The sequence below is a fragment of the Pelodiscus sinensis genome, chromosome 7 (genome assembly GCF_052426305.1).
Source record: "Pelodiscus sinensis isolate ZL-2025 chromosome 7, ASM5242630v1, whole genome shotgun sequence".
Classification (NCBI taxonomy): Eukaryota; Metazoa; Chordata; order Testudines; family Trionychidae; genus Pelodiscus; species Pelodiscus sinensis.
In genome coordinates, this window is record NC_143058.1 from 63410500 (window position 1) to 63426682 (window position 16183).

Consider the following 16183-nt stretch of genomic DNA (forward strand, 5'->3'; position numbering starts at 1 on the left):
GAACGCCTTGCCGCAGGACGTGGTCAAGCCTTTACTAGGGCTCCACAAAAGAACAGAGGCGTTCCTGGGACAGGGCCCGCAGGGGTCACGCGCCGGGTCGCTGCTCTGACCCAGCCTGGCCGCGCTGGGGTGGAGCGAGCGTGGGAGACGCGCAGGAGGGGGCGGGGCCTCTGCCGCCGGCACCTGACAAGGGGCGGGGCCTCCGGCCGCTTCCGGCTCAGGCCCCGCCCCTGCGGAGGGATCTACCCTGCGCGCGGAGGCGGCGGCCGTGAAGGCGCCGGTCGGGTGGTTCCGGCCCGCGCGGCAGCTCCCGGGAGCCACCGCCGCTCTCCGCGGGCCCGACCGGCGCTGCCGGTCCCACGCGCCCCGGAAGCGGAAACGGCCCCGGTTTGCGCTTCCGGGCAGCGCTGGGGGCGGTCCCGCCCCTCCCCCCGGAGCGGCGCCGCGCGGGCTGGAGACGCCTGGGCCTGCGCCTTCCCCCCTCCGCTGCCGGTGAGTGCGGCCCCCTCCGAGGGGGACTCGGACCCTGCCCCCCCGGGCCGGGCTGGCGGGGCCCCGAGTGGGCGCGCACGGGCCTGCCGGGGGGGGGCAGTTACCTCAGGAGCGAGCCGGGCTCCCCTCCCCCAGCGAGCGCCCGCGCCGCCTCCCCTCCGTCCGGAGAAACACGGAGCGCCCCCCCCCCCCGGCTCGCTCTGCCGGGCAGGGTTACCCCCCCCCCCCCCCGGGGACTGGCCGCCAGGGGTCTTGTGGCTGCTGGAAGCCCCCGAGACTGATTCGGGGCCCCGCTTGAACCTGCAGCTGGGGGGTGGGGTCCGCCCACGAAAGCTGGTGCCCAAATAAATCTGTTCGTCTCCAAGGGCCGCGGGGCTCCTCCTTGTTTCTGCGGACCCAGGCTAACATGACCCCTCTGGTACCAAGCAACTGAGTCTTGTGGGATCCGGTTTAGAGGCTGCTATCCCCTGCATTTCTGGTCCCTGTAATATGCCACAAGTATGATGTGTGATGGTCTATAACTTGATAATTGAAGTCTTTGCTCTTTTTCTTCAACAGTTCCATTTTCTTGTTTAAAGTCTTCGTTACTGAGTCAGTGCGCTGACATTTTTGAGGTTATGAAGTTTCTATATACAGCCAAACTGGATGCGCCCTCCTTTCTCCCCAGATTATTTTTTTAATATCTGCTTTTATAGATGCACTATCTGGACCTAATTTTGTCTCTAGCTGTCTATTATGAATAGGGCTGTACGAAATTCATGAATAGGGCTGTACTAAATTCATGATCCATGTTGGTCAAGTTCATAGGAATTTAAAAATTTGTAAATTTCGTTATTGATTATTTAAATTTGAAATGTCATGGTGATGTAACTATGGGAGATCCTGACCCCCAAAAAAAGAGTTTTGGGGTGATTGCAAGATTATTATAGGGGTGATTGCAGGAATACTATCCTTTCTTCTGTGCTGCTGTTTGGTGATGGTGGTGTCTTCAGAGCTGGGTAGCTGGAGAACGGTGGCTGCTTTCTTGGAACGAAGCACTAAAGGCAGAGCCAGTACCAGCAGCGGTGCAGCAGTAAGGATGGCATGGTATGATCATAGAATCATAGAATAATAGGACTGGAAGGGACCTCGAGAGGTCATCGAGTCCAGCCCCCCACCCTCAAGGCAGGACCAATCTCCGTCTACACCGTCCCTGACAGATGTCTATCTAACCTGTTCTTAAATATCTCCAGAGAGGGAGATTCCACCACTTCCCTTGGCAATTTATTCCAATATTTGACCACCCTGACAGTTAGGAATTTTTTCCTAATGTCCAATCTAAACCTCCCCTGCTGCACTTTAAGCCCATTACTCCTTGTCCTGTCCTCAGTAACCAAGAGGAACAAATTTTCTCCTTCCTCGTTGTGACACTCTTTTAGATATTTGAAAATTGCTATCATGTCCCCCCTTAATCTTCTTTTTTCCAAACGAAACAAGCCCAGTTCATGAAGCCTGGCTTCATAGGTCATGTTCTCTAAACCTTTAATAATTCTTGTCGCTCTTCTCTGTACCCTTTTCAGTTTCTCCACATCTTTCTTGAAATGTGGCACCCAGAACTGGACACAGTACTCCAGCTGAGGCCTAACTAGTGCAGAGTAGAGCGGCAGAATGACTTCACGAGTTTTGCTTACAACACACCTGTTGATACAACCTAGAATCATATTTGCTTTTTTTGCAACAGCATCACACTGTTGACTCATATTCAACTTGTGGTCCACTATGACCCCTAGATCCCTTTCCGCCATGCTCCTTCCGAGACAGTCGCTTCCCATCTTGTATGTATGGAACTGATTGTTCCTTCCTAAGTGGAGCACTTTGCATTTCTCTTTATTAAACCTCATCCTGTTTACCTCTGACCATTTCTCTAACTTGCTAAGGTCATTTTGAATTATGTCCCTATCCTCCAAAGAAGTTGCAACCCCACCCAGTTTGATATCATCTGCAAACTTAATAAGCGTACTCTCTATCCCAATATCTACATCATTGATGAAGATATTGACCAGTACGGGTCCCAAAACAGACCCTTGCGGAACTCCACTTGTTATCCCTTTCCAGCAGGATTTAGCACCGTTAACAACAACTCTCTGACTACGGTTATCTAGCCAATTATGCACCCACCTATCTAAGTTATATTTGCCTAGTTTATCAATAAGAATATCATGCAAGACCGTATCAAATGCCTTACTAAAGTCTAGGTATATGACATCCACCGCTTCTCCCTTATCCAAAAGGCTCGTTATCCTATCAAAGAAAGCTATCAGATTAGTTTGGCATGACTTGTTCTTCACAAACCCATGCTGGCTATTCCCTATCACTTTATTACCTTCCAAGTGTTTGCATATGATTTCCTTAATTACCTGCTCCATTATCTTCCCTGGGACAGACGTTAAACTGACCGGTCTGTAGTTTCCTGGGTTGTTCTTATTCCCCTTTTTATAGATGGGCACAATATTTGCCCTTTTCCAGTCTTCTGGAATCTCCCCTGTCTGCCATGATTTTTCAAAGATCATAGCTAAAGGCTCAGATACCTCCTCTATCAGCTCCTTGAGTATCCTGGGATGCATTTCATCAGGACCTGGTGACTTGCTGACATCTAACTTTCCTAAGTGATTTTTAGCTTGTTCTTTGTGTATCCTATCTTCTAAACTTACCCTCTCTCTGCTTGTATTCACTACGTTAGGCACACCTCCAGACTTCTCGGTGAAGACCGAAACAAAGAAGTCATTGAGCATCTCTGCCATTTCCAAGTTTCCAGTTACAGCTTCTCCCTCCTCACTAAGCAGTGGGCCTACCCTGTCCTTGGTCTTCCTCTTGCTTTTAATGTATTTATAAAAGGTCTTTTTGTTTCCCTTTATGCCTGTAGCTAGTTTGATCTCATTTTGTGCCTTTGCCTTTCTAATCTTGCCCCTGCATTCCCGTGTTGCTTGCCTATATTCATCCTTTGTTATTTGTCCTAGTTTCCATTTTTTATATGACTCCTTTTTTATTTTGAGATCATGCAAGATCTCCTTGTTAAGCCAAGCTGGTCTTTTGCCATATTTTCTGTCTTTCCTACACAGCGGAATTGTTTGCTTTTGGGCCCTTAACAACGTCCCTTTGAAATACTTCCAACTCTCCTCAGTTGTTTTTCCCTTCAGTCTTGCTTCCCATGGGACCTTACCTACAAGTTCTCTGAGCTTATCAAAATCTGCCTTCCTGAAATCCATTACCTCAATTGTGATGGTCTCCCTTCTACCTTTCCTTAAGATCATGAACTCTATTATTTCATGATCACTGTCCCCTATACTGTCTTCCACTTTCAAGTTCTCAACTAGTTCCTCCCTATTTGTTAAAACCAAATCCAGAACAGCTTCTCCTCTGGTAGCTTTTTCAACCTTCTGAAACAGAAAGTTGTCTCCAATGCAGTCCAGAAACTTATTGGATAGCCTGTGCCCCGCTGTGTTAGTTTCCCAACATATGTCTGGATAGTTGAAGTCCCCTATCACCACCAAATCTTGGGCTTTGGATAGTTTTGTTAATTGTTTAAAAAAGGCCTCATCCACCTCTTCCACCTGGCTAGGTGGCCTGTAGTAGACTCCTAGCATGATATCACCCTCGTTTTTTACCCCTTTTAGCTTAACCCAGAGACTCGCTACACAGCTATCTCCTATGTTCATCTCCACTTCAGTCCAAGTGTGTACATTTTTAATATACAAGGCAACCCCTCCTCCCTTTTTCCCCATCTGTCCTTCCTGAGCAAGCTGTACCCTTCCATACCAACATTCCAATCGTGCGTCCCATCCCACCAGGTTTCTGTAATACCAATGATATCATAGTTGTTTTGTGTTTGTTTAATGATATCGCCATCTTTAATTTTGCACTGCTGCTTGCTGAGTTGGGCCCGCAGTCCACTTTCTGGACACCCAGCTCTGAAGGCAGCACAGTGATAAGAGCAGCAAATAACCTTGCAACCCCCCTGCATGTCCCTTTTGGATCAGGCCCCCCAATTTGAGAAACGCTGGTCTCCCCTGTGAAATCTGTATAATGTAGGATAAAAGCACACGACCAGATTTCATGGTCTGTGACATGTTTTTCATGATCGTGAATTTGGTAGGTTCTAAATGATGTAGTATAAATGGATGTGATAAGGTAAAATTGCTGGTGCAGGAATGTGGTAAATTTCACTTGCTCACACAAATGAAGCATACAGGTGCAGGGTGGAAATCTACACAGCAAATCTTTCTAATCCCTAATGTTATATTATAATTTAGTGTTGCCTTACTGGCTGCCTTGACACCCACATTGTTCTGACCATATCACCTCGACTTTAAATTCCTCAAGTGGTTCATCAGTCACTATCAGTGAAGAGGTGCCTCTTCCTGTTTTTTCTAGCTGTAACTCAGTTTGCTAACTTGCAAGTGAAGGGAAAGCAGTTGCCATTTTCTAGAATTTTAATTTGAGGTAGTCTGCTTCAAGATACTGATGTAAGATTGCATTATTTTTCCTTCAGTGAAGACAAAGTCTAACAGCATGGGGTTTTTACATGATTCTTGGGTTGTGGCCAAAGAGCAGTTTTCTCTAGCACTACTGGTGGTCTTGCATAAGTGCGTTCTACTTGTTTAGCATATTGATTAGGTTTTGTGTTTGTAATTTTCAAGCACTGACTTTTTTATGCCTTTATACAATAGAGGTCTATAGTGCTGTATCACAGAAATTTTCCCTTATTCCTTTAAGGAAAGACTGATATAGCAAAAAGGTAACTTCTAAACTACCGAGTTAAACAAGGAGAGTGTACAAGCTGCAGTGTGACTTTTGTTGTGGAAAAATGCCCAGATTTGGTGACTAAAAAATCCAACGTAGGAGAGACTTTTTTTCCCCTCCCCTCCCTTTATTGTCAACAAAGAACCAGTGTAGACTCTGCTGTTTTTTGTCCACAACTGGCTTCCACCAGTATCCCACAATCTGTGCTCTGATGGCTGTACTCTGTATATTGTGATCTCTGCAGGCCTGCGGCCCTGTCCCCTTTCAAAGCCCTGGGAAGTGTCTGACTGCTAAGTGAGCTGCTTCCTTGGGGGAACAAAAAAAGAGTAAATCATAGGTCTGCTCCTCTTCTGCCCTTTACTAGGAACACAGCAGCAGACAGAGTGCTGCTGTAGGGGGAGAGGCTTCTGTGCTGCTCTCTCTTTCCTCAGCAAAGAAAACTCAGAGCTACTCATAATGCTGCTCCTAGCAGCTGAGGACTGGCTGTGGGAGAACTTGGAGGGTATCCCAAGATGTGATCAGCTCTGCCTTCCCACAACACTGTGGGATACGTACCCATAGTTCATTGTTTACACGGCACATTGTTGTTTTGTCAATATTTGTGTATCACTGAGAGTTTTGTTGTCAAAACTCTCTACTGTAGATATGCTCTTACCTTGGGAGCAGTTTCCGGGCGCCTCTGTCTATTAGGTCAGTGGTTCCTAGACTTTTTTATACTATTGACTGGCAAACACATTCACGAACTTTTGGCGGACTGGTGTCATTTTATTTGCATATTGATTATACAAATAAATATGCAAATCAAATGTTGCCAATCTGCCAAAAGCCCAGAGTGCTCCCCCCCAGCCCTGATCCCTAGACCCTGCACTGCTCCCCCTGTGCTAGTCACTGACCTGAGTCCCCTGCACCCAATCCCCCCAGTGGCAGCCTCCCACCCTCAGAGCACCCATCCCATATGCCTCAGTGCCAGCTCCCTGAGCCTTAGAGTTCCCCCCCCACCACCAGACCTCCCAGTGCCAGCCTCCTGTTTCCAGAGCCACACTGCACCCAACCCCCTGATCTTCCCCAGTGCCAATGCCCAGTCCCCAGAGCGCCCCCCCCCCCCCAGTGCCAGCCCTGCCCCCGTAGCCCTCCCCCTACTAGCTCTGCCCCAGTATCAGCTCCCCACCCCGGGTGCCCCAGTGTTAACTTCCTGCCTCTTAGAGCCTCCACTCCCAGAGTCCCCCAGCACTAGCTCTACGCCCAGAGCCCCCAGCGCGTGCCCCGGCTCCCTCACCTAGCCCTGTGCTGCCTCCCAGACGCCAGCTGAGCACTGCTGCCCGGATCACGGTTGCTCTAAAGCTGCCGTGCTGGGTTCTGTGCAGCCCTCCCCCCCTGGAGCCGGTTGGCTGAGAGGTGAGGCAGGACACGCCTCTCCCAACAGCCGCTGCTGGTGGGGAGGCGCTGGGCAGTGATCCGAGCTCTGGCCCCAGAGCCGTGATGTCCTGGCAGCCAGCAGCTTGCAGACCGGCGCTTGGGATCTGCTGTATTAGGGATGTGAATGGTTTTATATCCCTCCTGTGTATCCAGATGCTCTGTACCAAACCAGGCCGTAGGGCTTGTCTGCATCTGTAGCTGTGCCAATGGGAGGGGTGGTTCTATTGGCATAGGTACTCCACTTTCCCCAGATGCAGTAGCTAGCATAGGGGGTAGGGAGGCAGTATTTTTCACACCTCTGAGCCAGGAAGTTCTACTAACCTAATTTTCTAGTGTCGACCAGGCTTTCGGCTGTCTGTACTCACAACTAAACAAAACTTGTCTTTTGGAGGTGTTAAAATGACACCTCCCCTCCTCCACTGAGAGAGACAATAGTTTTGCTGGTGACAACCAGTACATTTTCTGTACAAAAGAGCCAACAAACTGGCCACGTTGCCCGGTTTTGAGTGACACAGTTGTGGAGACACAGCCTTGTCGTTAACCACTACCTAGTTAGACCAGCAATGGGCCTCCATCGCTGTGGGCCACAAGACTGTTGAAAGCAAGCCGGTCTCCCGGGCAAGGGTAGGGTTGGTAACTGTGATGCAGAGGCTCTCACAGTCAGTGCTGTGTGCAGTCAGCAAGTACAGTAAACTTCCGATAATCCGGCACCTTTAGGACCCAGGGGGTGCCGGACTATCAGATATGCTGGACTATCGGAAGGGGGGGGCTATGAGGGGTCTGGAGTGGGGTGGGAGGGGATGCCACCCCAGACCCCTCATAGCCCCCTCTTACAATAGTCCGGCTCTGCCCCAGGCGTCCCTGATTCAGCCGCTGCTGGTCAGTTTCAGCAGCAGCTGAATCGGGGATGCCTGCAATAGAGCAGCTGGGGTGCTGCCGGGTTGGTCCCGCAGCGCCGAGGGGCGGCACTACGGCACCAACCCAGCAGCACCCCAGCTGCTCTTGGGGACGCCTGGGGCAGAGCAGCTGGAGTGCTGCCAGTTTGGTCCCGCAGTGCCAAGGGACGGTGCTGCGGGACCAACCCAGGAGGACCCCAACTGCTCTGCCCCAGGGGTCCCTGATTCAGCCGCTGCTGAAACAGATCAGCAGGTCCCCGATTCAGCTGCTGGTCAGTTTCAGCAGCAGCTAAATGGGGGAAGCTGTCCGGCTGCCCCAGCACTTCCGGGTTCCTGATGGTGCCGGACCATCAGGAGTCTTGGAGCATTGGATGCCGGACTAATGGAGTTTTACTGTACCTTGCTTCATGTGCCCTGGCTTTATGTGTGTGTCACTTCAGTAATACTGGTAGGGAAAAAACGACAACACTGCCCATGAGCAACAGTAAACAAAATGTCTAGCTGGCCGCACACACAACCTTGATAGGCTGCGTGTGGCTCTCGGGCCATACATTGCCCACCGCTGGTGTAGACTAAGCCTTTGATGACCCTTCTCACCATACATCAGAGCAGTGTCTCTCCACTTGTAGTTCCTTAGGCTGCCAGCAAGCGTGGGGAGGACCTGATGGGGATGTCTTTCTTCCTGCCGCACTCAAAGCAGATTCAGCAAGAATGGAGATTTTGTAATATCCCTCCCTCCAACAGGATAAGTGCCCCCCGTCCCCTGTTCTGCAGGGCCAGAACTCATGAGGGGAGGGTTCTCTTTGAATGCAGCACTTTGCTCCTATAGAGCAGTAGCCTCCAAAAATGTGCAAGTGCCCTCCGATGTTTGTAATTACTTGAAAGGAGCCGGTGACACTCCCCACCCTCCATGGCTTTTCTGTGTATTTCTGTGCAGACAGTGACGTCAAGTGGCACAATTAGCTGGTTAGTACAGTGAATTATCACTAGAACAGAAGCAAAATCTACGGAATGCATTAAAGCTAGTGTGAATTCTCTACTCTAATCACTTGCACTGTAACCTAATGTGGTATGACCTAGCTCTTTAGTATTTGCACATGAAATTATCTCCCCTTGCTCAGAGCACCATAGTGAAACTGACCGAAGTCTGTCGATTGCGCTAGGTTGGGTTCTTCCACCTCTCCAGGAGGTGGATTAGCTATACCAAAAGGAGACCTCCTGTCAATGTTGTTAATGTCGTTACTGAAGCACTACAGCTGTGCAGCTGCACTTGCGCGGCTGTAGTCTTTCAAACCAGGGATACCACTTAGATCTATTATTAGTTGTAACTTTTGACTACTTTGTATCTTGCACGTGGAACTGTAGTGACTAAGCTTACTCTGATGCCTGCGTTCTAGGTTGAAGGTGGCAGTAATGCTAACGCTGGCAAGCAAACTGAAGCGGGATGATGGTGTCAAAGGGCCCCGTGCATCCAACCCAGCTTCTGATTCGACGCGGAGAGTGTCTATTAGAGATAAATTGCTTGTTAAAGGTAATTAATCCTTCTGTTTAAGAGACATGCTGTCTCATTAAGTATAGTTATTTAATCAACTAACAAAACTAAATGCTGTACAAAAGAGTTAAAGAATGCTTGTGTGCCCTGTTAACAGAAATGGTGATGTAATTTACCTTCCAATCACTGCCTGTGATACAAAAGAGTAAAATAGGATGGTTGTACTCAGTGCATTTTTTGTGACGGTGTGTCCCGGGACAGCGTACCGGCACCTATTTTCCCTGCGTAACTGAAATGAATTGCATTCCCCCCAGGTGTACTAGCGGCTGGGCTCCCGATGGAAGACCACTCGGGACATGCAGCTCTTCAAGGGGCTGCGATGGCATGCATGTGTGTGTGTGTGTGTGTGTGTGTGTGTGTGTGTGTGTGTGTGTGTACTTATGTATGTATGTATGTATACAGGGCTCGACAAATCGCTGTTTCTTCTCGCCCATGGTGAGTAGATTGCAGCCGGTCTTGTGCATGCGCAGTGCAGGGCTGGCAAGTAGATTTCACCACTGTTAGTCAAGCCGTGTGTGTGTGTGTGTGTGTGTGTGTGTGTGTGTGTGTGTGTGTGTGTGTGTGTGTGTGTGTGTGTGTGTGTGTGTGTGTGTGTGTGTGTGCGCGCGCACACAAATTTTTTTTTTGTTTGTTTGGCTTTTTTTTTTTTTTTTTTTTTTGCTCAGTAACTTTCCCCTTGGAGTACTGGCACCATTTTTCTTACAAAAGAAGCACGGTTGTACCATAGATAACCATTTCATTTTCTGTCAGATTAATTTTCATAGCACCCTTAATGGCAACAATGTTTTCAATTTAAAAATATATATTTAGATTCTTCCTCCTCCACACAATGGGTAAGTGATATAAAGATACAGTGGCTGTTGTAACCATCCTTAACAAACTTTAGTAGACTAAGGCCAGGTCTACACTAGAGATGTGAAAGGGTAACCGGCTACCTGGGAGTAGCCTCCCCACCGGTGGCCCAATGCTAGCAGAGGGGACTGTGCAAACTCGAGTCGGCAGTCTCGCGGGGGCGGGGGGGTGAGAGAGCAGAAGTGGCAGTCGGAGAGAAGGGTTGTGGGGTGGGAGTTGGCAGATCTCTGCCCCATGCTGCCATTTCTGGCCCCATGTGGCTTGGGAATTGGCAGCCTGGCACAGTGTCTAGAGCAGCCCTGCCCATGAAATGCGGGTTGCTCCGGTCCATTTCTGGTGGGCAGGGGGAGGCACTCGAGTCCAGCAGGTTGGAATGGGCTCCTGCCTGTCCCTGTTTCATCAGTTAACTGGCCAAACTTAAATGTTTAACTTGTTAACTAATTAAATGCGATTTTACATTCTTAGTCTACACTAGGGGATTAGATCAATTTCTTACTGCTGTGTGCAAGAGTTTTACCTAGTTCCAAGTCACGCATCCCCAACTTGGGAGGCTACTGTCGACTTTGAGTGATTATTATTATTAATGCTAATGCTAGCCAGGGACAAGGACTCTGTTGTGCTAGGAATTCTGCAAACACACAATACAAAGATGGCCCCTGTCCTGAAGATCTTACAGGAGGAAGTAATTGTGGGAGTTAGGAATGTTGTTTTCCAGCCATGTTGCTCTCTGGTCACTGGTTGCTGCTGTCATGGATGATAAACAGTAATTAACACGGCTGCTTCTCCCCTGCTAACTGCTTCTGCAGTTGATGTCGCACAATTAAAAGCTCCATAATCTGGGAGCCAAACAGGAGATACACACGTCATCTTGGGATAGGCGCTCACTGATAACCCCAAGTTCTGATCTGTTCATCTGCTGCCTAAAATCCCTAGGATAGACTGTTCTTGTGCTAAAGTTAATGTGATAGAAAAGAACCAGAAGCAAAGCCCAGGGTTGGCGCAGTTAGGTGTGTGACAGTAGAGAGAATGGGCAGTAGGAATGTAATCACCTACCTGATATGCTTAGGCTGTATCAGAGGCAGCAAAGGTGGGGGGGGGGAAAGCAGGAGCTGGTGCTGCGGGGAGCCGGCTTAAATGTCGGTTCCTCCCGAACACTGTCTTCAAAGTGCACGGGTGGGGACCAGAGTTGTAGCGGTCCTGGAGCCAGCACCATTTGGGACTGCTCAGTCCCAGCTCATGCTAGGTCCGGACCTACCCCCGCTGTGGCTCTGCAGTTTAAATGTAGGAGGAGCTGGCCTGCCTGTACACCCAGCTCCTACTCCATTTAAACTGCAGAGCCGCAGCAGGGCCTCTTATTGACTAATCGTGTACTCGATACAAATTGTACCCAGTACATGATAATGTCAGTTACCTGCTTCCTAACATCCGTAATGGGGAGAAGTAGATCAGGGTGCCTGCCCCTGAGAAGGTCTGAGGAGAAAATGGAGACACCTACTTGAAACTAACATGAACTGAAAGATAAATGTAGAGATGAGGCACATGTGCCCAGTGGGGAGAAAATGATGGAGGGAGCAGGTTGGAGCTCAAGGGGAAGAGATGTTACGGTGTCGTTGACATGGGTCACTCACATCAATGGGAGACAGAGTTAAGTGAAGACCTCTGCATAACTAGGTCAATGCAAAATAGCTTGTGTAGACCAAGGCTCATACTCTTGCCCCTTGTACTTAGCCACCTCTGTGTTATTCTCGCCATCTGTTCCTGGCACCTGACATACCGTGGGCACAGGCTAGCTTTCAGAGATTGGAAATGGCACTTATAACTTTGCTGTTCAAGTGTTTGAAAGCCATCACGTTCAGCTGAGAGGGAGAACTCATTTTTTGCCGTGACCCGTCTTTTCATTTTTTGAAGACCAGCTTTTGTGTGAGTCGTGACTGGTTAAGATGGTCAGTGCCTCAGAGGACTGAGCCAAAGACAGATTATTTTTGAATGACTGAGAGGCCGGCAAGCAAAAATATGAGAATTGCATTTTATTATAAAGTTATTTATTGAATAAAATACCATGCTAGAGTGTCAGTGATGAAAGTTTAATATATATGCATATGGGACCATTCATACATTTTATTCATCTGTATTTTTTAAAGTACAGAAAAATCTTATTTTTCACCACCTCTGCACTTGTATATTTCATTCTGTTGATGAGATATGGCCGAGATTTCAAGCTACCAGATGTTAAAAAAGTGGAATTAATTGTTCTAGAGACTGTGCTTGCCCCATAAGCATGCTGATCATTTTTGTGGTTTTACAACCAGATTTTCGTATTTTAATTTTTTTCCGTGCTTTTACGTTATGAAAGACTTCCCAAATTGGAAAGTGATTAAAAAGTGTATGTAAATGCACCTTGTGAATAAACTGGGAAAAACACTGAAATTAGTTTTTACTCTAATCCTTTTGTTACGGTAATTCTACTTGTTACTCAGAATAACGAGCAAGAAGATCAGTGTGGTTGAAAAAGAGATAAATACTTTACATTTCCATAGCATTGTCCATCTAAAGATTGAAAAAGAGTTCAGTTATGAATTCGTTTATCTTCTTTTATGTCTGGAAGAGGCCTTTTCTGACTGTCACAAAAGGCATTGCATGCTGAAAGAGGAATATATTTTTGTAGATTCATAGCATCATCTTACAGTAAAATGTTGCTTTTTTGGGAAGAAAGACAAGAAAAGCTTGAGGGTAAATTAAAGATCAACACTTATTGATGGTAAACTAAAATGGAATTACAATGAAATGATCATTACAGTATGTGATAAATACAATAAAGCCCACATCAGTTAATTAAGGTAAGAGATTTTGGAACAAATCCGAAGGAAAGTATTGTCTGGGCTTTATTTCTAGTGTTGAGCTTACAGAGGAGAGGTTTGCGCTGATACGTTATCTGAGTTTAATTTTAGTCCTTACTTGTACCTAATTTTCATGTGTGTATCTCTGTGGTACAAGTAAACTGAACTTGTGCAAGGTTGCATATTGTGTGGTTTTTCCTGGATTAGACAGACATTTGTATCTTCCATTCCTTTGCACTGATAGCCTGCAAGGTTTATTTCACTTACTGCTGCTAGTTTTCTGATAATTCAGTAGGCTACTGTTATATTGCATATAGGCGAAGTGTGTGGTTTAACAACATCCTCTTTCGGGTAAGCATTTGGAAGAGGAAGAAGTTCCGTTTACATCTTTTACTCTAATTAAAAATGGGTATTGAACAAAATCTTTGTTGGACTTTACAAGTTCTCTTCATTTGTAATACCAATCCCACAATTTAATTATATAGCTCAGGGGAGCGAAACATCCATCCACCTTCAATAATAGAGTTGATACAGTTTTTAGTAAGAAGAATGGAAATGGAAATGTCAGTGTGAGTTACGTTATTGGAATTGGGATATGGAGAATGGAATTGCGTTGACATAAATGTCAAAGACATGTCTTGAATTCAGGCAGGTTCAAAGATGCACAAAACAAAATGTGATTTCCCTATAGAAGTTGCATCTTCCTGGTCCAGCATCCTCAGGACCTCACTGGTCCTGGATGAGAGATTTTGCTGGACCAGGGGAGATTATTTCTGGCCCCTCTGCTTATCCTACCCCCCCCACCCCCACTCCTGGGCTTCCTGGCTCCCTGAGCTCTGTGCTCCTAGCCCACCCTCCTTGCAGTCCACCGTCCCTGCCCTACACCACGCAGGTACTCTCTGATTCTGGAACATCTGTGATCTGTTGCAGGACCAGAGAGTCCCAGTTTATAGAAGTGCAACCTGTATTCTTTTGTTCAGTAAAGGGGGATGAGGGAGGATCTCATCTAATTTTCGGGGCTCAGGTCTGAGCTTCATGCTCGTGCGTATGTCAAAGCAAGATCCTGCTTTGTGTTCGTATCTGTGTCATTGGGGAATTTTACAGTGAGGAAGGAGGAGTTTATTGGTTAAAAGCTCTTGTTTTTTAACAGAGTGAATTTATTAATGTTCGACTTAATCTTTTTTCACATTTGTTAATGCTCTAAATTGTTTAAAAAGATTAATCGATTTGAAATTGATTCTGAAGAAGAGTTAGTAGTAGATTCAGGTTCTGCAGTTGCTGCTCAGTTCTTATTCCCCTTGTCTGCACCCCCAGCTAATTTGTGTGGTTTTAGAATGATGTTCCAGTTTTTTAAATGTTTTTCACTTCCCAGTCATATGAAAGGCTGACACAGACGGGGAACCATTGTACAATGCATGGAAAACACTGACACAGGCTATAAGCAAAAGTAAAAATGAGAACTAGCGAGCGAGATCTCTCCAGTGTTTGTCACGTGCCATGTCTAACAGAAAACCACTTTAATGACACACAACTTACTTTTCCTTAAAGAGTTGTTGTCTCATCAGTTTAGATTCTGCACTAGAAATGTGTGTGAAAGCTTCATGTCAATAGCAATATGTTTGAAATCTAAAAAAGAAAATTCTATATTTTAGGTTGAGATTTAAACATCTGTTGTGCATTGTGGGAATCGCATAACAGAAGCTGATACTTGCAACAGTACATATACATTTTCAGACTGATTTAAAACCCCACAGTGTTCTGTTTTCTTTTCAGATTTTTAAAACGGGGGATCCGTTATAATAATAGCTGCTTCTAATTGTGAGGCATTGTAGTGTGAAGAGTACGCCCTCCACAAATAAAATTGGTTTGAATGGCCAGTTAGCTGCATTGTGTATATGTAGAACATCAATAGAATAGTAAAACAGCAGCAAAGTTCTAGTGGTTAATACATTTGATTATTCATGTATTATGCATACAGCAAAGAAAGAGACATTTAATAAAATGAGTTAAACTTCTGATTATGCTGTATTTGAACAGGAAGTTTGTTACATGCAGATATAGTATATGGCATTTAGCCTAATTGAATTACCAACTTCAGATGTGTACTGCATATAATAACTTGGTTCAACCTGATAAGTTTGACACACACTTCAGCATTTAGTCTCAAAACAGATTAACGTAATTAATTACTTTCAGTAGCTTATTTTTAGCTGTACATTATTAGTGTAAATACTGAGCTGGAATGGCTTCTTAAAGTGGAGGTCAGTGTGAGACATTGAGTTTCTGTAACCAGAGCATCTATAAATGTCGTCTTGCTGCTGTTCCATCTCTGTTGCAAATTTACCAAGCTATTTAGGGATTCCGCTTTGTCCTTCCAATAAATTACTCTACTCATTTTAATAGTTAGATGCTTGTTTTAAGAAATGTTTCTCATATTAGTTTTCACTAATTCTTGAACTATATTTTTGACTAATCTCAGCTTTTCTGTTCAATTTCACATTCTCCATATAATATTATCTGCATTTGATTCTCCTGTCTTCCACTTCTCTTGTAAATCTAATCTTTCATGAAACAACTTTTCATCGTTCACTTTCTGAAAGTCACTTTCAATCCACTCTGGTTAAAACGGGGATGGGCTTGCTTCCTGTGTAACGAAACATTGCACCATATACCAATAATCACAAAACACGGCATGTTAATGTTCTGAGCCAAGATTGGGCAAGACAGCGGTGGCAGTTAATGAGGGTTAGCCCCTGTCAGCCTGCCGCTGCTATGTTGCTGCTCCCATTGGACATGAATTGCCCATTCCCAGCCAGTGGAAGCTGCAGGAAGGCCACAACTGCCTGCAGCTGCCATTGGCCGGAAACAGCAATCTGCAGTCAACGGGAGTGAGGATCGCCAGTATCTGCAGCCGTGCAAGTAAATAGAGTAGTGGTGACCTGCCAGGGTCTAATCCTGCCGGACAGGATCTCACCTGCAGGCTGGTATTTACCCAACCCTGTTCTAAGCATTTAAAAAAAAACCCCAAAACATCCCCACATGTTGTTGCTGTGTATGATGGGACGGTTTATATTCCAAGCAAAATTTCAGACATTGCATTATGCCACTAAATGAAAGGTTTGGGGGCAGTTTGAAAAACATGAGAGAGATTTTTTCTAGGCTGTTTAATATATTTGTTAGGTTGTTCCTGCCTGTCTTTGTTACAAAAAGATATCATTCATGGCTGGGTAGTTCTAGAGATGTCCGGTTTGGTTTATAGTGGGTATAGTCACTTGGAATCCTCCAAACAGTGGTTAAGAAGGGGAACCTTTGCTAATAGATAATGAAATAAGAAAGTCAAAGTAGCTGATGTTATCATC

General features: G+C 46.2%; 1 protein-coding gene across 2 annotated transcripts in view; it reads left to right on the top strand.

Moving 5' to 3' along the window:
- Positions 1 to 281: 281 nt before the first annotated feature.
- Positions 282 to 16183, top strand: part of UBE2F (ubiquitin conjugating enzyme E2 F (putative)) — an 89360-nt gene continuing 73458 nt past the window's right edge. The window contains exons 1-2 of one of the 2 annotated variants that reach the window (XM_075933969.2): positions 282 to 492; positions 8981 to 9114. In XM_075933969.2, the coding sequence (XP_075790084.1) occupies positions 8997 to 9114 (118 nt within the window). In that variant the 5' untranslated portion in view covers positions 282 to 492; positions 8981 to 8996. The remainder of the gene's footprint in view (positions 493 to 8980; positions 9115 to 16183) is intronic. The other variant, XM_075933968.2, reaches the window with a different exon arrangement.